Consider the following 22,617-nt stretch of genomic DNA (forward strand, 5'->3'; position numbering starts at 1 on the left):
CCTATTACATTTTTGTCGTATTATTATTACCTACTTGGCACTAAATTACCAACCTAAACCAATCCTAGGAAACTACCTCTCCCCTCCAAAATCTAACTCAACAAAAATATCATTATTTTACATCAATAAATAGGTCATTATAACCTTCCTGGGTAATAAGGTCACTTCTATAAATCTACCTACTTACAAGGCAATTCACCAAAGTCAAGAAAACCTGTTAGGTCTACATTTTCCCTTCTTGAATTTTTGCAGGATTAATACATCTCACTAGAGTCAATAATGCAATCAAAAATTACACATCCAGAGGTAGTGAACTGCACTACATCTTCTCCCTACAAAGCCCTACAGGAAAATATTACAATAAATGGGACACTATGTCACAGGCACACAACTTGTACGACAAGAGATCAACTCCAGACAATCATGTTCTCTCTCATGCTTTTTTGCTTAATTAACCAAGTAGACAACCATCTCTGTTTTAAGAGATTACTAAAATAGATCTGAATTCTAATGCTGGAATAATAGATCCTTTCTGTCTGTTATCATGTATTTATTACTCTAGAATCTCCTGGTTATTTCTGTCATGCTCAGTGGTTCTGATTAATCTTTCTCCTCGGGGGGAGAGGAGGTGAGATGACTCTTTAATTTTTGCTATTCTGAAAATACAGAAGGAGGATTCATCATCTTAAATCACAGATGACTGATCTCAGCTAGTTAGGTTGAGTAAGTGACCAAAGACTATCACCATGGTGGTTACCGCCAGAATATCTTATGACCTGTTTGGGTATCGACAGAATTAGAAACAAGCTCAAGTGAGCCCCCACACCCTACAAATATACTGTGAAATCAGGTTCAGCTAAGAGAGTTAGGATCATAGCCACAGAGAGGAATTTATTCTCTTTGAAATGGTCTCTTCAAGGCAGGATGGTCTGCTACAGGATAAAGTCACATTTTTGACAGATAAGTCGGAATGTATGGGACTTCAGTTTCCACTAACTACTAATTCATCACCCATCACAAGCAATATGTTCCCCATTTTGTGACTTTGTTCCATTTTACCTGTCCATCAGTTTAATTGAACCAGAGAAGCTGTTTTTTGTGCCCTGTCCTTCCTTTCTGAAATCACATTCGTTATCACAAATGATCCCTCAGCAATCAAAGAAACACTTTTTGCATTTTTGGTTCCTGGAAACCCCTGCTGCATGCATAAACCTTGGCAATGAAGACGAAGTTACATCGAACTGTTGTGTTTGACCTCTAGACTCTGTCTATAGGGGGTTTTCCTCTCTCCAATGATCTAACACATGTTGTCTCCAACCTATACCAGGAAGAAAGGATGAACCCAGAGCAGATTGCTGTGTTATAACCTGTTTTTTCTCCACCTTGCCAAGATTTAGCTGTGGCCATCCAAAAAATGTAGGGAAGTGGTCCAGGGAACTTCACATTGGTTAGCCAGAGTCTTTCAGAAGAGTTCCTCAGTGAGACAGAACTTAACCTCAGGATGACTCTGAAGTTTATAAAAAGAACTGTCATTTAAGTGAAAGGCTCTAACCTCAACAGAATGAAACTGGATGGACAGGGAGATGCAGCTCTGTAAAAAACAGAATCAAACTGACTCATCACATTATGAATTTTTACTGCACTGTTCATGCTAACACACTGTATTACTGACAGGCCCTCTGGCTTTCTGCAGTTTCACAGCCATGAAACCAGCCAAGGAATCTACCATCAACTACAAAATTGTAAGACAGGAAGAAAACAAATATTACGTGGAATACGTAATTGCAAGAAGCTGCTTTTAATGGAATGAAGCTGGCAAGCTAAGCTAAAGCACAGGAATGGTTATTCTTTCACATGTTGTTTGGCCACTACCTTCTCTATCATTTGCAGTGGACGGAGGAAGCAAGCAGTCGATTCAATATGAATGATAGAGCAAGCTTCAACTTTACTGAAAGAAATCACACCTTATATAAGCACTAACTATAATTATGCACACTACTCACAAATCTATTGGATACATGTAAAAGGTTTCATTATAATATCCCAACCCCTTGTGGCATTTCAGGTATGTCACAACATCCTCCTTCCTCTGACTTGCTTACTTTCCCAAGGTTGTTTACCATCACACTCAAGGCCATTGTGTACCTCAGTTTCTCTCTTTGTTAACATAACAGTCTGTTGTTAGCATAACTGTACCCTGGGTTTTTTCCTTTGTTTACCTCAGATGGCTGTAATCAGCTCCTGCACAGACCCACAGCCTTGTTCTGCAAGCCATTCTCCAACAATTATTCACTCTTATCTACTGGGGCAATAATTCACTGCTGTACATCATTTAAAACCAATAAAAAGATATGCTATGAGAGCCAGATCTAACCAAGTGGAAAAGGAGAAGAAAAGTATCAAGAGGGAGATAATTAACTCTTTTCTTTTCCAGGCCATTTTATGCAGACAGTAAAATAGAAAGAAGTAAATGAATTTCCCACTGATCTTTCCAGTCAGGTTAGCTTGGTCCCTGCAGGGGTACAAGGTGCTTGCTGCTCTTGCAAGGCCCCTGTGAGTGACAGCTATGTTCCCTGCCCTTGAGTTTTACAGCTGAAGCAGCACCAAGGGGTCAAAAGCAGGTCTCAGCACTCTCCACCTCCACACAAGCCAGCCTGGCAGCTTTTCAGCAGACAGCATTTTTGGTGGGGACAGGGCAGCAACGTGAGGTTGAATCAGACACCAGGGATCTGCTCCTGAAATGTATTCTCTGCAGAAGGCTTCAGCTGCAACACACACGACACAGGCCATTGCTGTTAATTATTTTATCTTTTAAAATGAGGGGGGAAGGTTGAGTAAATGAGATCAGATCAATCAAGTTTAAATTATTCAATGTCTTAATATTTCTGAAGGGGACTTCTATTCGATTACTGAGCTCCTCCATCTCAGTTAATAATTAAATAATATGCTGGCAGGCACAATGCAGCATGATCATTTCTATTATTACTCATGATGATATCTGGTGCTTCACTACACATGTAGCTGGGAGTTAGTAGTTCTGGCAGATCATTAATTTCCCAGTTTAAATAAAAGCTTTAAAACCCTGTTGCCTGTAGTTAGGGCACATCCAAATGTCATAAATGGAGAGCACAAGGCTGTGTTGATGTAAAAGAAGTTCTGCAGAGTTGAAGAGAGAGCTGGATTCACCTCTGGTTATTTAAACTTGTGCTCTCTATGAATCTTGCTATACTGTATTGTTTATTTATTACTGGACATTGTATTTCAGAAACTGTTGTAAACTAAGGCCTTTGGCACCTGACAGCAAGAGGTGCAGGGCTGCACTGGAAGGCCTGAGACAACAATTCCTTCCTTGGTGTTACAAGGGCTGGAACGACATAGTTATGAACAATGACTATTTCTTTTACTTTACCTATGTGACCCCATAAAGCACAAGCTTCACATTCAAATGCACCGAAATTCCCAGAATGGGCACGGTACCAAAGATCTGTGCCTACTGAATCCTCCCAGTTGGCATGCTTTCCAATTGGGAGCTACAAATGAAGTTATACAATTTCTGACAACTGTTTAAGATCAGACAGGAAGGATTTTGGAGGATGTTTTCCAAGAGGCCAGGAGGCACTGTTACCATACCTTTTTCCATGTTGCTTGCTGCAAACAAGTCAAGATTATTTTATCAATATTATCAGTTACAACCTGACCAACCTATATCCAAATTCAATCTATTTTATAACTTTTTCTGACCCTTAAGGAACCAATTTTGCTCTTTGATCACACCCAGTTAGAAAAAAATCACTCTCACGCACCTGGATGGAGCAATCAGATTATTGCACCATTACAACACTAAAGATCTTCCAAAATCAAATCTATCTTTACAACAAGGAACAAGAATTTTGTAACGAAATGTTTCTTCAATCAATCTATTTTAGAGAAGAATTAGCAAACCACTACATCTTGAAGAAGACAGGAAATGAAAAGAAAAATGGTATTCCCAAGCTTGCTCACCTCCTCAGCCCCAGCAGTTGGTGTAACAGCCAATTTGGGCTCCGGTGCTAATTTCACAACATCAGCCAAGGACACATTCATCTCAGCTACAAGGCCTGCAATGAGAATCACAATCCTGATCAATGCAAAAAGCACGATGAGGGATGTGCCTTGACTCCCTGGCAAATTAATACATTATATTGATCTCCTCTGGTCAGGTCAGCATTCAGGATTGAAGGATAAATGGCAGAAGATCTTACATTCCCACGCGCTAGCCCAGGAAGTTAGGACTCTCTGATTGAGTTTTTGCCAATCACTCAATTCATACCCTGGAGAATAGGTAAGCAGCAGAAATGCTACTCAACAATATCAGTAATTATTTATGGTTACATCAACACAGTAAACAGCAGAGAAAATATGTGGAAGCAAGGAATTCAAGGACAAAATGTGACTAGACAAAAAAAGGAAGTGAAAACACTGTCAAGAAAATATGCTACAAATTATAAAATATATTTATATATAAGGAAGCAGAGTAATAGGGGAGTTGTGCTACTACAGCATTTTGCTTTGCAAGTGAATTGCAGCATTTCAGTAGTTTCTTGAATACCTGCTAAGAACCCCAGGCTACTTGTGGAACACCCTACTTGAAGATGTACACTGCAATATTATTAAGGAGCCCTTGCCATCAATATTTCATTTATATTAGTAGTCTTCACTTTTACTCAATTCCTTTGCCTGGCCAAGAATGAGTCAGCTGAAAGCATCAATCAGAAATGCCATTTAGAAGCATACACAGCAAGCCCCTGGGGCTTGGCTGGTGGAGTACCTGAGCTGAGGAGTCCCTCTATCTGCATGGCATCTGAAATCTTCACTCAAACGCTCTGTCAACCAAGCTTCAAGATTTCATATGCCAAACTGGCAGAGGGAATACACATCTTCCATACATACGAAATATCTGCACAAACTTTAATGATGGCTCCACATTTCACATGCATTCATGGACAAGGAATTTGCCTGCAGCATTGGGTGCTGGGAAGCTTCTGGTGGCTTCTGAAACAGCAGACAAAGTCTGAGTACAGAGAAAAACAGTTTGGAAACTTGGCCCCCAAGATGGAAAAATAGTCCCATTGTGGCTTCAAACATACTGATAATCTAACAGCACTGTTTCCACTGTCCTGCAAAAGCATACTTTGCATGACAGAACCTTTGTGTCTCTTCTGGCAATAAAGACGAGACCATGCTGTGTGCATTAAACACATCAACTCAAGTTTTGGCTGTGCAATTTTCTGTGCTGTTTTCAAATGCAAGAGAGCATGTAGTCTTCAGATGTTATAATATGACAGCAGAATTTGCTTCTAAAATTAAAACTTGGCTGATTTCTTCTGATGGCTGATGTTATCTTTTCCATGCTTGTTGCAACCCCACGATCTTACATGAACCTGTACAGAAGCTATCCATGTCTTAAGGTCCAAATCCTAAAGCTTCTAATCAGAAAAACTGTGGCTAACAAAAGTCGGCCTAAATAAGGACTCTGGAATTTGATACATGTTTTGTTTTTAGGTATTAGAAGCTGCTTTAAAATGCATAAATAAAATTTCCTGCCTGGGATTCAACTCTTAAATGGCTGATGGCCCACCCTTAACATACACCTGCATGCATTCATAGATCAAATTAATTGACATTTTAAATCTGGGACTTGGGCTGCTGCATTATAGTAAGTGATGTAGTACAGCAAGCAAAATGACTGGTCAGCCTAAGAGTATCCCAAGATTTACACTTTTACAAGAGAAAGTGCATACTTGAGCACGGAGCCCAGGACACCTTGCACATCCTGCATCTTGACGTTTAAAAGCTGGAAGATACATATAAGGTTTAATAACATTTACTTGGCCAGCAGTATTGCCAGTCCTGTCATCTCCACCCTCTCTGATCTTCTTTGCTAGAATTGACCTTTTGTTTGGTTTGACCAGACAATCCAGCCTGGTCCACAAATTGGGGCAGCAAGCTACACCAACATGTTCAGTTGGCTGTATTCGTCCAAGAGCAGCACATGGATTTAGCAACTTAACACATTAAGGTCCTAGATCTTTCCCTGTCAGTATCAACAGTTTCAAGGCCCTATTCCTTGGTTGAGAAGCAGGCACCAGACTTGAATTATAATGTAAATGTTATTCTTGGGCCTGATCCAAGTGTACTAAGAGCAAAAACCCCTCTTTGACCTGCGTCACTTTCCAGTCAGATTCACATAGCTTTATTCTCCCCTCATTTTCAGTAATGTTAATCCCAAGTATTAACCAACTGAAATTAAATGCCCAGAACTCTCAGAAGTATCTCCTTACAGTCTTACCGTGAATTGCTCTGTAAGCACTTCCTAAACAAGCAGAATTGGCAGTATCGATAGTGTACACTGGTGCGTTGAACACATCAGACAGGACCTGAGAAGTACACCAGAGCATGGGTTATGCATGTCCACGAAAGACAAGGGATAAGCAATCCCCTATCATTGCTTAGGAAAACAAATAGCTACTGTATACCTCAGCCAAGCATTTGGGTACACACGGAAAGAAGCACTGCAGGCAACAATGAGTCCTGAACTTGTCACACACCAGGGTATTGGTACATCTGAGCTAGAGATGTAAATGCAGCCAGGAAACAAAGTCTCATTTCTCTCCGGGTCTCTCTATTAAAAATTCAGAGGAGCCTAGGTCCAAGCATCATCTCCCTCATAAGCCAAATCAGCCCATGCCAAAGGCTTACATTGGGGCAAGGAGATCTGCTCAGGGACCCACAACTGGTGCCTGTTTTCTGTCATCCTGCTTATGGCTGAGCCAAGTGGGAAGGAAGGAAAGAGGAACCAGTCACGGCTCCTCAGTTCTTAGAAAAACTCCAGCAGTATGAAGGTCTGCTACAATTTTCCTGTGTTCAAGGGATCTTTAGCTATGAAAGTATACCAAGACACTTCTCAACTTGGCTTCAGAAATACAAAGAAAATTTTACAGGCAAATGATTTGTTACGGTATCCAACAGATACTAAAGTTATTCAACCACACATCGTTCTGCACTGAAATTGTCACCAGGCATCTCACATTCACTGAGTACATGTGCTCTTCCCCACAGTGCAGGTTTAAGAAAACAGATACAGAAGGGGAAAAATGAAGACATATTTGGATAGGGACACAGGAGATTCAGTAACTGTATTCCATAAACATTGTCAACAAACTCTTTCCATTTTGGTTTCATCACCTCTAGGGTTGCAAGTGCCCCTCAGGCTGAGCAATGCAAGAAGAAGGTAACAATTCAGATTTAACATCTGCTGGTTTTATTACTTTTGCCAAAGGGAACAGTGTATCACCCGATTTACAATAGTACAATCAAGTCTAAAGTAAGGCCAGAGCATCCAGGAATCCAAACCATTTGGATTACTGATCTGCAACCCCAATCCAGGAATTTATAGCCCTACTGATCATGGGCCCCAAGGCTTCATAACAGATGACTAACAAGTTCAATCCACACATGCTATCAAAAAAAAAAAAAGTATGTGACATTTCTAAAGGATTTTGCCTCTTTCTCTAAAAGTTTGTGGGGAATCTGCAAACTAAAACCTTTGAAAATCACCAATTTTTATTATTTTAAACAAAAATGGCTGGCTGCTAACTAGAATACAATGGAAGCCTGAGCTTATGCATTTAAAACTCTCTTCTGGTAAGATAGCCAAGTCAGTATTGCCTAACTTTGTTTGCAAGCCAGCATTGAGCAATACATGAGCTTCAGTGCTAGAGGACAAATGGAAAATTAATCACGGTATCCATTAAAAAGCCCTCTGGAAATTGTAAGGTCACAGAGCACTGGTTCCACTGCCCATCCTGCCAGCCAATACTACTGTATTGTTTCAGCACATTACCCATCTGCTTCTTCATCTCATCTCTAATCTGTATTTCTTAAGTTTGAATTGTACGTTCTTTTTGGACAACAGAGGTCTGTTTTGTTTTGTTTTGCATCTCTGCACAGCCTTATACAATGCAGCTCTACTCTATACTGAATGCTAATAAGTGCTGTAATACTACAAATAATAACTACCTTTTGTGACAATTAAAATTATTCAAAGTCCATATATTTAGTAAGTAATTTGAAACTGTGGTCTCTCTCTGAATAATTTTAAAAGAAACTGTTAGAGGTTTTATTGTTAAAAAAATTCCACTGTGTTTCATGTGGTTATTAACCAAGTACCATGTATGTTATAGAAAGGTTCCCAGAACCATGGAGAAAGCCACCCTACTATACTTTTTTAACAAATTTTCCTAAGTTGCCTCCTTTGCGGTGTAAAATATAGGAGTTAGTGAATGCTGATTAATTAAATGATAGTCTTTTATAGCCCTGGAACAAATTACCCAAAATTGACCATGATAAGAGTGGAAGCTGTTATACTTCGTGCAACTGATATGGTTTCTGAAGTTTTGATTAAATTAAAAAAGAGAATCCAATTAACCAGTGATTGAATTAAATGGATGACACTGTATTGATCATATTATTTTAAGACACTTCTAATGAGTTTTAAAAGCAGCTGTATTGTTACACGTGAATAGCAAGCACCACAGCCGCCGCTCTCCCATCCCCACAATTTTTCAGCTGTGTATGTCACAGAATTACATGTTATAATGACGAGTGGTGTTCCTCAGGGGTCAGTTTTGGGACCACTGCTGTTTAACATGGGGAGAGACTCTTTATCAGGGAGTGTAGTGATAGGACAAGGGGTAATGATTTTAAACTGAAAGAGGCTAGATTCAGATTAGATATAAGGAAGAAATTCTTCACTGTGAGGGTGCTGAGACACTGGCACAGGTTGCCAAGAGAGGCTGTGGCTGCCCCCTCCCTGGCAGTGTTCAAGGCCAGGTTGGACGGGGCTTTGAGCAACCTGGGCTAGTGGAAGGTGTCCCTGCTCGTGGCAGAGGGGGTGAAACTAGATGATCTCTAAGGTCCCTTCCAACCCAAACCAGTCTGTGATTCCATGATAAGGTTGCTCAGTTTCTGCTTTCATTTCACAGCAAGGAAAACCTATGGGCACCTAAATCAAGGATACAGCTTTAAAAGCAAACTCATATATTAATCCAGTTTCTTTCCTGATGTATCCTTCATAGAATTACTCCAGAAGAGACCAATGTTTTAAGCAATTAACCTATCAGTTAATTTTCCAACGTCAAGTTCCTAAGCAAAATAACCAAAGCAAATGAAGAGAAGTGACATCTACAGGCAAAACATGCCAAATTTGTTGTGTCCCAATCAGCTGCACAACCAATGGTTATATAAACATGTGTTTTAGATGCCTTAGGAGAGAGTGAGCTTTCTGCTCTTTGCCCTTCAACCTCTATTTATTCCAGCTCAGGATTCACAGAGCAGGCAAGTTTCCTTTCATATGACTGTAATTGTCAAAGAATATGGTACATATTTGAGGCTGTCCTCTAGACTCTCTAGCTGACGGAAAGGAACTGGCATGTCCAGAAAGCAATTCACCCTGTGTTGACTAACTTCAATACCAGGACTCAGCCCAAGATTAAGACAGATGCCTTTTGGTGTAAACATCTAGCTCCAGGCTGTGTCTGCACCTCTAGTTAAAGGGGAGCTTGTCAAGGCAGTCAGTGGAGTACAGAAAGCTCTCTGGCTCACCTGGAGGAAGACATCTACATTTAATAAGTTAAAAGATCATCCAGTTTCCTTTGCACTGTAACTGAACAGATCTCCCCTGACCATTACAGGATTGGCAGATTGTATACAGACATCACATCACAGATGACTGGGTTCAGGCAAGATGAAGCCCAACCCAGATGTGCAGTTCTGTGATAGCAAAAGCCAGGTGAGAAGCCTCTCACCATTCATGAGGAAGGCTTTGCCATACCTCAATGGGCAGGAAACTGAGAGCATGCAGTACATTGTTCTCAAGAAGACAGGCGAAGGATCTTAACCAGGGCTGGATGTGCAGCAACAGCAGCAGAGGAGGGAAGTGGGAAGAGGGGGGACAGACTGTACAGAAGCATAGCCTCCCCCGATATATGACACAATGCTAATAAGTAACAGATATATTCAGAACAACAAGGGCAGGCTTAGGGGGTTTATTTAGGATTTTTTGTTTGTTTGGTGTGGGTTTTTTGTGTATTCAGCTCCAGTAAAATCCCCCTCCAACTCTGATCTGAATTACAAAAACTACAAAAATCTCAGGTATCATATCAAGCCTCCTCTTGATTTCTTTGCTGACTGATTTGATATAAGTGATGAGACCTGGAAATCACTGGTGCTTCAGATACACATTCATAAAACTAGTTGAGTGTAAAAGAACCTTTAAAGTTCAATATAAAATTAGCATTGAGCTAAGTTTCTACACTAAACCTGAAGAAAAGCCCCAAAGACCTGCAACTGATTCACAATCCCATATCCACACCTTCCTGGGCAGCTGCAGTGATCTGGATTCAGTACACCAAAATAAAGGTGCAGGTTTAACTGCAAGTTCAGTTCAAATGATTTAATTTGCTGCTTACCTGTAAGATCTTTTTATTGTGAGATGCACCACCAGTAGCCAAAATCCTTGTTCTGGGCACTGCAATGCGATACAACACATAGATCAGACTGAAAGTGCACAAGTACATATTGTCAAGATTTGCACTACTGAACCAAGCAGTGAGAACAAGGAGGTGGGAGTCAGATGGTCTGGGCTCTCTCTCTGTACCTCTAATTCACCTTCTGTAAAAAAGGAGATAAGACCAATTACCCACCTTTCCAAGGCACATTAGAACACTTCCTTAGAAGAGGCAACATAAATATTGCAGATCTGTTATTGTAGTGCTATCAAAGTCAGGGACATTCGCAAAAGATATATACAATAAGAAAGGCAGAGTGTTATTATACTACAGTTCTGGTTTGAGGTCAGATTGTTTTGGTTTACAGCTGTATATACACAAACTGACAGATAACCCTTAAAATCAGCAGTATTTTCCAAACTTATCTCCTCATGACGTTCACAGTCAGAATTCACTGAAACCTGGGCAATTCCTATATACCTGAACGACAAGGAAGTGTGTCAAAAGGTAATTACAGATGGTCTAAGTCACCAACAAAATATTACCTGAATCTTCATCCAATACAAACCTACAGCTTTGGGGGTTTTAAAAAAATTATCCTGCATTCTTTAGTCCTTAAAGAAACCCACCCTTCGTTCTCACATTCCTGAATGTCTGTTCTGTGCTTTATCATCTGTGTGCATGCTCCTCTGGAGCATGGCATGCAACAAGCCATGCATCTATCTATAAACACTATTCAGCAAGGCATTATGAACACAAGTAATCGAAATGATCTCACTGAAATTCTTCAAAGGCTTAAAAAAATAAATGCATAAATACTTCGATATCATATATTTTAAAAATCTAACCACTTAATTACCTTGATTTATAACAACAGTAAGTGATACAATCATGTGTACCCTCCTAAAAGGGGAAATTTATTGTGGTTATTGTTTTGTTACCTTAACCTCCTTTTTAATAAAAGCTAATTTATTTCTCACAAGGCAAAGCTAGTCAACTTATACTGATGCCCTAAATAACATAGTCATTTATCCTTTCAAGTATCGTACTGACAAAAGCCCCAAAGACAGAATTAGAAACAAAGACAAGATGCAGCTCACCATGCCATTTCTAGACCCACAGCTAGGTGCTCAGGTGGAATCTAAGACCCAGACAAAGCATTGCATGGGGGACCCTATTTTACTGATAAATTTAATTTTATTTTCCTCTTTGGAGGATATTCAGTGATGCACAAATTGGGTTTTAAAAGCCATTAGGATCTCTGTCAATGTCAGTAAACAAATAAAACAAACAGCAGAGTGATTCCTCAGGGAAAACAAGTTTCAATTATACCAACACAGAGTGACAGATCCCTGCCAAGATTATCACAACAACATAATAGCACAGAAACCAGTGAAAAATAACTAGTAAGCCTCTGTTCCTAGAAACCAAACTGAACTCTACATGATTTGCCTAGTGGTTGCAATTCTGTCTTGCTAAAACCTTGTTGTGAATATAAATTCTTGTAGAACTACCGTATCCAACATGAAAACACCACATTTCAGAGACAGCCAGTAAGACAGCATGAGAAACAAACATACTTGCTACACTCCACAACAGCTAAAACCAAAGAATAAGGCATGCTTGCTCTCCACTGCCTCTGGAAAGGGCCTTAATAAACTGCTGGGATATCACCGTCAGGAAAGAATGGTGGACAACAGAAAAGTGGTAAAGCCAAACAGCAACCACCCCTGTGAAAATCACAAGCCGATCGTAGTTCAACTGCTTCTTGCATTTCCATCTGCACGCTAGCTCCGTGTCTTAGGGCTTCTGCTCCACAACCTTCCAAATGTTTCAGAGCTCTGTCAGTATATATTGCTGCCTGCTTCCACTGGCACAGTAACTGATGGGCCAGGTAGGGCTGATTTGTGCCTTCTAGCTGACTCCAGTGCCCCTGTAACAGGTTTGTATCAGGAATCGAGGACTGGACAGGAGACTTGCTCCCTGCTAGGTCAGAAGATTCAGGTTTTAGCTATGTTATCAATTTATGCCATAACTGTAATTCTGGATACTTCTATATAAATAAGTTACCACAAGAAAAGTAGGGATGAATTTACAGTGCATTAGCTATTCAATACAAACTGCTCATAAGTACGCATTTACCCTACTATTAGTTGAATTAGGTATCTACCAAGAGGGCAAACAGATCTCGAGTCTAAAAGTGCTTAACACCCTGATTATCTGCACAACCATCTTTATTCAGACTAATTCTTTCATAGAAAAATACTAAGAATTGTTTCAGTATATAGCTAACCTACTTGATTAAAGAAACTAATTTAATTTACACTGTGAAGTTTCTCATGTGGGTTGGACATCTCAAGTTATAAATTGGATCAGCTTGTGAATACGAACACACAGTAAAAAACCCCAAAACCCTATGCTGAAGCTACATGAAGGGCAAAACCATTCTTTCTTCTCCACTTCTAATAATTAGGATGGGTTACTTCTCCAAAACATATCCCAGAAGGTAACAGCCTAGTGAACCCTAGCCATCACTGTCTGACAACAGAATCTGACCTGCTGTACTGGTGGGACTTGTCCATCTAGACCACATGGAAGAGTGATCTTAGGTGAACCCAGTGTGCTGTTTCCAGAGGCAGCTCTGCTTGTGGCCAGAGCAGAGAAAGCAGGTTCCCTGGTTGAGTTTCAGCTACTTCTTAGAGATGAGGAGTAGGTCCCAAAAGAACTTCCTTGAATTTGCTGAATTTTAGGTTTACCTCTCATTTCAATCTCTCCAGAGAATGAGGAAAACACATTGATCACTGATTTCAGGGATTGTCTTTTTAAAGCCAATATTGTGTGCTTTACTGAACGGTGGACATTTGCTCTGAGATGTGTAATTGGATACATCTCATAAATAAATAAAGCAAGCCCATCATTTATGTATACAGGGGCATTAACAAAGACATTGTTCATCCATCACTAGCAGTGTTCTCAGCCAGCTGTGTTTGAATCTGTCAGGAGGTACCATCTATCCCCTACGGCAGTGCACACAAAGAACTTAAATACAGTGTTACAAAAAAAAAAACCACCAAACAACCAACTGTAGCAAACATAATTCATGAATTCAATTCTTTGACAGTTGAGAGAATCAGATTTAAACATCTTTTAATTAAAAGCTCCCTGCATAGTACCTAACCAACCAGTTTATTTCCTTCCTGTTTAAAAACTAATGATTTTTTAGAGAGCTGATACAGAATTTTAACCCTATCTAGCAAGTGCTTGCAGCTGCACATGGCATGGTGTCAGCCTGCAACATGCATATCTTTTACAGATTTATTATCTGCTGTGGAACGTGGCAACTGATCGAATGAAATTCAGTTAAAATAATAATTCCTACTGGACAGAAGGAGGAGGGAAGACCCAAGTAAAGAAGTTTACTTACACAAGAAGATTGAGCATAAGGCACTTTCCCACACAAGGCCAAGAAGTCAGCCCACTATATATATATGTTGCTACTCACACAACCACCCCCATCCTGCCTTTCACAGAGATCCAGAAAGAATTGAGTGATGTTACAAGTTCAGCTCCTGGCTCTTGTTTTCAGCCAAAATATTGATTTCATTGAAAGACACATAGGGAAGAAAAAAAAAATCTGTCACTGAGAAGAGAGAGAAATTACTGTTATTTGTGTTCAGCCATTGTCAGTGGTCCCAAAAAGACTGAAGTCCTGCATCACTGTATATTTACAAACACAGAACTGATTTCTTCCCAGAAAAGCAAGTAGTTTAAACAGATTAAGACAAAAGGTGGAAGGAAAAACAAAGATTTTAGATGTGCAGACTCAAAAAGCATTGCCCAAGTGGTTTCAGCAAGTGAGACAGTGGAATCAGTAAACCAAGGCAAGTCTCTCCCAAAGAGACAACCCCTCTAATGGTCTTGGCACATAACCATAGCTATTAAGAAAAATAATGACATAAGCAAACTCACATCAGTCAGAAGGTTAGTGCTGATAATTAGCACCAAAAGTCTGCTGCCACATCGTTTGCACAAGGAGACTGGAGGTAGAAATTCAGCCTCCTGTTTCACCAGGAAAGGAGTCAGATCAGACTGCTAACAGGTCTGGATGCTGAAATCAATGGGATGACTCCTGACCTCAGGGCTTTTGGATCTGGCTATATTTCAACTGGATAGTAACAATGTGCCTGTATCAGTCCAGAATTTTGCTGGCTCATGCTCCACAAAGTCCAAAAGCAGAATTTGACCTTCCGTTTTGAGGCTGAAAACTCTTCAACTTGTTCATCTAAATTTCCAGTGCTACGCACAGCCCTGGTTTGTACCCTAAACTCCAGGGACTTGCTGACTTTCAAAACTCCTAGAAGACATTTTCAAGGCTTCATCCAAACAACTTCATAACGTCTTTCTCATCACAACTGAATCCATAAATAAAACAGAACAATAGAACATGCATTCAAAAACTGGCTGATTATGCACATGAACCCACGCCAGCTATAAGCATGATTGCGAATAACTGCAATTTACAATTTGCAAGCAATGAGAAAAGTGTCAGCCCCTCCTTTATTTCTCTGATTAACTCCAAACACTATAATTTTAAAAGAAGTATTTTCTAGCTTTTCATTCAAGAAAAACAAAACAAAAATATATTATTACTTTGTCCCATTTATAAAATAAATGCTCCAAAATCATCCTCCTTGCATATTAACTCTCCCAAAATTCATGTTCATCTTTCTTATTCATATGAAGACTATGAAATTAAACTCCTGTTATGGTAAAAGGTTTCTCTTGTCTATACCCTTTAAGATATGAAAATGTACAAGGTACTGAGCGCCCTTTATATGCCACTGAATTCTAGGACTGAGTCCAAAGGCACTTGCTTCTCCTGCCTTATTGGTGCTGCATCACTTCTGACATCCCCAAGTATTTCATAACAGAGAAAAAAAGATTGCCAGAAACCAGCCTTCGGCACATTCAACAGTATCTACCTCACTGAGGCAAAAGAAATGTAAACTGAAACACACTCTTTTTGTTTCTTTTCCTTTTTTTTTTTTTTTAAATTTAGACCATTACAATAGCCCAAGTGAATAAATTACAAGCTTGAAGCCAAATATTCAAATTCAGCCACCTTTACAATTCTGAAAACAATACAGTAATTCATAAAAGCTATTCAAAAACTATTTTTAGAAGTGTTTCTGACCTTCACTTTGAAGCTTCAGCTAATTTATTACAGAGAAAAGCAAGCCATATCTGCCAATATAGGTTGGCTGTTTTCTTACTTATAAGCAAAGAAGTTTTTGTATTTCATAATGTGCTTTAATTTGAGAGTTGCAATTGCTCCAATGCATGTCAGAAATTTTCCAGACATAGAATTTATTCTTATTTTTAAATGCAGTGCCTGGGGAAGAAAAACAACTTTTAAGGACAGAATTGATCATCATAGAGCAACTATCATACCAGCTGTAATTCAACAGGGGAAAAAAGCCTCGATTTTCTTAGCAGCAATGACAAATATAGCTAATATTCTTGACATTTATGTTACTTACATAGATAAAGTCTCTACAATGATGTAGGGGAGAACAGGCATGATTCTTCTTGCTCAAATTGCTGTAAGGCAAGAATAAAACCACTAAAATGAGTAGATACGCACAAAAGTGAAACTGAGTAGGAACAGTATCTGTAGTCAAGACTCATATGCTACTGCTAGTCTAGGTCACCTTATGTTCTCAAGCACCTTCTAACAAGCAGAAATCGTTCTTCATGAGGATGCCAAATTTGGCTTTCCTAAGACCTTGCTTCAATAAAAACAAAACTTAGTATTTCACAACCTGAACCTTGAAGACACGAAATCACCTAACTGAAAACCCTCTTAGTCAAGCTCACTTCAACGTTGACTCAAAGCCTTCCCCTTTTTGACGGATTTCAGAAAAAATAAACATAGAAAAACATGCAGATAAATTCCCTCTTAACAGCACCTTAAATTATTGCAGATCACCCAAAAAATACACACAGCCTAAGATGTACTACAGATAACAAAACCTACTCAAGATACAACTCTACTGACAACTCAACTTCATTGATGTCAGCAGAGTTATACAGCAAGGAAAATTTTGATACATGAATGGTAAAAACTTACTTGGGAACAAACGGATCAATAGTCATAATGCTGTTATAACATATACATTGACATGCTCACAGCAAGACCTCTGAAGTATTTGCGCTTCTTGTATAGAAATACTGCAGAGCTGCAAGTGCTTATCAATTTACTATGATTTTTTTTTTAAGGCACAGATCTCTATTTGACAGAATATTTTGATGAAGCCTGGGATAAATTCCAGTGGTAATGTATAAAAAAAAAAAATCCACAAATCAGCTAGAGTTTACAGCAAGGGGGAAAGGCTGATTCAGACCAAACAGTTTTGTAGATATAGGCTGAATATTTTGGAAAAATAATTATTTGAAAGTTTTTAAGGAAAGAGATGAAAGATAAACTAGAAGAACCACTTAAAATCTGTTTAGTCAAGACTGAAAATGTATTTGGGGAAAAGTCCTCTCCTAGAAGTAATTCAATAAACCCTTGCTGTCTCTAACTTGCATAAATTCTCGGTTCTGAATTAATTCCTTAAAGAAAAAATAAGTAATATATCTCATTAATTAGTAAGGTAAAATGGGTTCATGTACCAATGGAACTGGCTTACATCAGGTGTAATGTTTTATTTTTTGGCCACTCAAAGTTTTCCTCTTTTGTTACCCAAAGTTTGGATATGGCAAGAACTGTGAAATTTTAAAATAGTGTGTGTTGGGGAAAAAAAACTAATCACCACAAAATATATTCAGCAGTTGTCCAAACATCCATGAAGTAGCCAAGGCTACAATTAAAAGCTTAACATAACAAAGCGCAACCTGCTTTGATTTACCCCATGTTTCCCCAATTATTCATAGGCTCTTGGCAACACCTCTACCTTCACCTTCCACCTCAGAATTCCTGTCGTTCAGCAAATAAACATGAAATCTGGAACCAATGTTACAAATTAACGGATTCTCAAAAAATATTCTGAAGCAGGTAGTACCGGTCTGAAAACAAAACCTACAGGAGATACAAACTGGGCATTTGAAATCTAGCCATCACATCCAGCTATTTAATAACCTATCTACAGAGAGCTGCAAAAATGTAAAAGGTCAGAATGGACCATCTGCTTAAGCAAGATCACACCACTTTCACACAGTGAACCCACCATTCAGCCCAGCTCTGTATTCACTCAACTACAGTAATCTGAAGACGACACAGAACCTCAGCTGAAGGACTCAAAGCGACAGAGAATTTCCTGTGTCTACTGTTTTTTTCTTCATGTTTAATACCTTTAAAGTTAAATATTTGCACTCTTCCATAATTTAGATTTTTATTCTTTAAACTTATGGTCACTTGATCTTTGTGGCTTTAGCCTTCCAGTTAAAACATTATCATAGAATTGAGTTTCCCCTTCATGTGTTGGCACTTACAGACCACAGTTAAATTGTATCTTGTCTTTCTTTTTGATAAACTAAGGATATTAAGTTCTGGTACTGATTAAAAGGCGTAATTTCAAGACCACAAACCACTGATGTTTAGTGCTGCTGGTATACTACCAGTGCCTAGCAGGAATGTCTTCACCACTAAAACCACTATTAAAAAAGAGCATTAAAAATGTCTACCCTAGAAGTATCTGACGCTGCATGCTGTCAGTTTGCCTATCCAAATATTTAGTAGGAAAGTGCCAGTTTATAAAAACTCCTGATAAATCAGAGAACCTTGCACTAGAAAACTGCCTGGCTTCTTGGGAGAATGGTCCAGCTTTGAAGGTCTGTAGCTCCAACAGACACATGGCCTGAAGAGTCCTGTGGTAGGAGATCAGGTGTCCTGTGTTTACCGTCATAGGAAGCCCCAGAGTTCAGAAGGGCTCTGCACTGAGCTACACAACAGTGCCTCTGGGAACCCTGGAAATGCAAGCTTACAATTCCTGCTGCTCAGTTACCAGGACTGGAGGTGAGACATTCAGTCAGGAACATGCAAGATGTTCCCAGAAATTGGTTTAAAAAAAAAAGTTATTGCAGCATTTTCCACTGACTAAAACCAACAATTTTTGTCTAATGTGCTCTGTTGCTAGCACTGTAGCACAGCCCAGTACTTCCTCAAAATATTCTGACACATGAGAAATTTGTGCTTGAAACTCAGCAAAATATACACCCTCCCATGCCTATCACAACTCTGATGTGTATAATTACCACACGTGGCTTTACAGATCACACGTCAGTAAATAATGCTTACTACTGAGTTATTTAGAAACACAAAAGCCATCATTGTTTCAATTTTACAAAATATTTGTCTTCATATACAGCAATATTCAGACTTGCAAATCTTCTAAGGAAAAATAGAAAATTACATCGGTAAATCTACATATGACACCATCCATCGAAGGTTAAAATAAGAAAAGCAAGGAGATAAATGAGCCGTCCAAGGTCACACAAAATCAGTAGAACAACCAGGAATAGAACAAAGGCCTCTTCATTACTTAGATCACAAACGCATCCAATTCTGCATTAGTTAATCTGCAGAGTCTGTGCATCAGTAGCAAGACATGTCCACGGGAGAAAATATAATAATAATCAGCATTACCTAAAAACACAGGATGTAATTAAAAGGTACAGGGTGTGATGACCTGACTTTGAATGCCACTTGAGCGAAGAAAGGAAAGAACATCCTACCAGCTGTTTTGATTTTAGAGAAACCAAAACCATCACAAAATTGGGAAAAAAATCAGTGTGAGATCTAGATTTGCAAACCAGATCTCTACCAGATCTCAAGACTACTCTGCTTCCCTCAACACTGGTCTTTGCATCTTATCAACAACATTAACAGAAGTCCTCTAGAAAAGCAACAAAAAAGAGTCAAAGGCCCAAGTATCATTTTATTTTTGCAAAGGATAAGCCAGCTGAAAAACAGGAAAGAACTTACAAAACAAGGCAATTTGGGTGTTTTCTTTACAAGATTTCTTAAAAGAATTACTACAACTATTTTGGCATCCACAAATATTGCCTTCCTCTCCCAGTCCTGTAAGACTTTTGTGTTTGGTGCTGGTGAAGAATTTTTCTTCTTGATTTCTTTTTAATACTTGCTACTTCTCTCAACAGAAATAACCTACAGGTTGTAAAGTACTTTGCAAGAATAAAATTAATTGATAGGATGGTGTACCTGCTCACAAAACACGAGGCTGAGGTAGCAGAAAATTTGTTTATTTTGTTTGTTCAATGAAGTTCCATATGCCAAGAAGGGAAGTAAATACATTGAGTAGGAAACATTTGCTCCTTTTTTTTCCCTAAAAACTATACCAAACTCACTAGCATTAAAAAAACCACACTGACCTTCTTTGTGACTGTGATGGGTTACTTCACTCCTCTGAACCTCCTTCTTTCTGCACCTACAGAATACAGCACTGGGGACCGCTTGTACCAGTTGAGGCTCTGAGCACTACTAAAGTCTTCTGTTATTAATAAACCTCCTGCTTTCCAAGTGGATTATTTATAAATGAATTTTGTGACCTCTGGCGGGCTAGAACTAAACAGAGAATACAGTTTTTTCCCCTCTAACTGAAACATAAAGGATACAGAAAGATGAATAGAAAGAAGCAATTAATATTTCCTAATAATTGTCATATTGAATGGGACAACTGCTACGTTTCTTGGGGTTTTTGCGCAAAAAGGTTCCAGGTAACTATTCATTCACAGGGCTGGGTTCGTGTAAATTGGATGCTGTTGCCAAGCAACTATAGGTGCTAAGGAATGAAATACAGTCTGCAGAAACCTAATAGCCTGGAGAGAAAAAGAACTACAATCCGAGATTTATGGCATATATAAAAGGAAAAGAGTCACTCTCCCACACACAAAGAACACAGATACTTTATTATAAATGTCCTTAGCGTCTTTTTCTAAGGCACAATTAAGCAATAAAATCCCCACTCCACCCCAAATCAAACAGGTAAATTCTTCTTTTTTTAATGTTACGTTCATTAAGCTTTCTAGAAATAGATCTTGAGAAATTTGCTACCAAGACAAAAGCTAAAATTTAGCCCAAAGATCTTTCTTTTGCACAAGAAAAATGTTAGCTATACAGACAGCACTGCAACTGCCAATCAGCTATCTACTTTACCTTCTTATGTTTTTATACCATGCTCATTAACATTGCATCTGATCATCAGAAATTCTCTTTAAGCTTATTAAGATTTTAAAATATTTTTAGCAAGTTAATTAGAATACATTAACAGAGCTCATCTGTGTTCACCCATCATGCATATTTTATTTTATTCAGGCAAATTGCTTTTAAATGAAATATTAGACCTAGGAAGGGTATGCTGTTGGGTACTGAACAATGCAACCCCTTAGTACAAACATCCACTCCCAAACAACCTAATAACTTCATGCCACCAGGAAGTGGGGAGATTTTCTGATGGCAAAGGGGTTTCTTTAGTGCCTGTCCTTATCACAATCCCCTCCAGCTGGGGTGTGGGTACACAGACCTGGTAGATCATCCTAGTACCTGAACCATCCACAGTTGCCATAATGTTCCTGTACAATCGATAAAAGTTAAAGCCGCAAGAGACCACTGCAATGGGAACCAGAGGGCCAGCTAAAGAGAAGGAAAGGTCTTCAACCCCTCACACTGTAGTACAAAGGCTTTTACAAATTCATGTTTGATGGGGTTTTTTCTCCTGCTGACAGCGTCTAAAGATATCATTTGATCTTAAGGCAGGTGCAATTAGAAGCTCTGACATGGTGTGGCACAGGTTTCTAACAGGTAGAGGTACACATGTATTTGGCAGAATAGCAAGAACAGCTCACAAAGAACGAACCTGAAATACCCTTTGCTTTAGCTAGCATTATAAATTCCTCCCTTTAATGTGCATTAATTGTCACCAAATTCAATCACATAAAATTAAACAGCAGTTTATAAGGAAAAGGGAGACAGCAAAAATACCTTGGGGTATTTTTGGCATGCCACTTGCAGAATTTCGCTCAAGTGAAATGAAGGTCATCAATGGACACTGAAAAGTAACTACAATACTACTGTAAGACATTCCTCAAGCTCCTGCTATACATTCATTCAATCCAGTCAGATATGACATCTTTGAAATTGTTTCTTTCGGCTCCATACAGCTCAAATCCTTCCTATCTAAGGAAGGGTGGAAAGTCACACTAATTTCTTCAACAGTTCTCAAGCTAAGCGGTTACTTTGAGAGATCTGCATAAATGAAAGAATGAACAAAGTTTGTCAATCTCATGCTTGATTCAGATTTTGCACTCTTGCTGAATTTTAATTAACCTGACACAGATTGCAGAGCTGACATATTTGATTCAGATAGTAAAGAAAACACTCTTTAAAAAAACAACAGGTCTGAAGCTTTTGATGAGCGATCATACAATCCATATCAAAACAAACATTTAAATCTCAGTCACCACACATTTCACGATCTGCATCATTAACACTGTCTGGTTTGAGGGATTCTGATAATCTCTTTTAGAATCTATAACAGTTCTTTATCTCTGAGGCACTGACGCCTTTTAACCAATGATCATTATTTAGGCATGCTTTACGCCTGTAGCCTTCCCTGAGATGTTAATCTCTTTCATTCTAGAGGCTGCTCTTTTATGAGCTGCTGTCATACTCCCCATGTTTTCTCCCACTGATGAACCCCAAAACTGGAGCTTCAATAGAGCATTTCATTTAGCATTTGGCTGAACACATCAGCCATGCTGCCACAGGGAAATTTTAATCACAGCTGGGCAATTCTATGGTAAACTCTTCCAAAGGCCAAGAGAAGAGAACATAGCAAGGGGTGAAGTACTGAATCCAAAACCACCCCGTCATGTTTCCTTCTATTTCTACATTTATTAATCAACTCAAACATCACACGTGTAAGCTGCAGTCTGTGCTTTCTCCTCAAGCTTGACCAAGCAGAAGTAGTTTTGCATTTTAAAGGAATTCTCTGCCTTCAACAGTTGGAGCAGGGATTTCACCTCCTTGCCATGGAGCTGGAGTCAGGCA

At 39.0% G+C, this 22,617-nt stretch overlaps 1 protein-coding gene across 7 annotated transcripts in view; it reads right to left on the reverse strand.

Annotated features, from left to right (window-relative positions):
* Positions 1 to 22,617, reverse strand: part of XYLB (xylulokinase) — an 84,001-nt gene that overhangs the window by 4,503 nt on the left and 56,881 nt on the right. For 4 of the 7 annotated variants that reach the window (XM_074897945.1, XM_074897944.1, XM_074897941.1 and 1 more), the window contains 3 exons: positions 10,509 to 10,567; positions 6,329 to 6,416; positions 4,003 to 4,097 (listed from right to left, as the gene is read on the reverse strand). In XM_074897945.1, coding sequence (XP_074754046.1) covers positions 4,003 to 4,097; positions 6,329 to 6,416; positions 10,509 to 10,567 — 242 coding nt within the window. Of the gene's footprint in view, positions 1 to 4,002; positions 4,098 to 6,328; positions 6,417 to 10,508; positions 10,568 to 10,604; positions 10,711 to 16,087; positions 16,149 to 22,617 lie in introns of those variants that run through there. The other 3 variants (XR_012633043.1, XR_012633042.1, XM_074897942.1) reach the window with 3 other exon arrangements.

This window comes from Athene noctua, chromosome 2, assembly GCF_965140245.1.
Source record: "Athene noctua chromosome 2, bAthNoc1.hap1.1, whole genome shotgun sequence".
NCBI classification, from domain to species: Eukaryota; Metazoa; Chordata; class Aves; order Strigiformes; family Strigidae; genus Athene; species Athene noctua.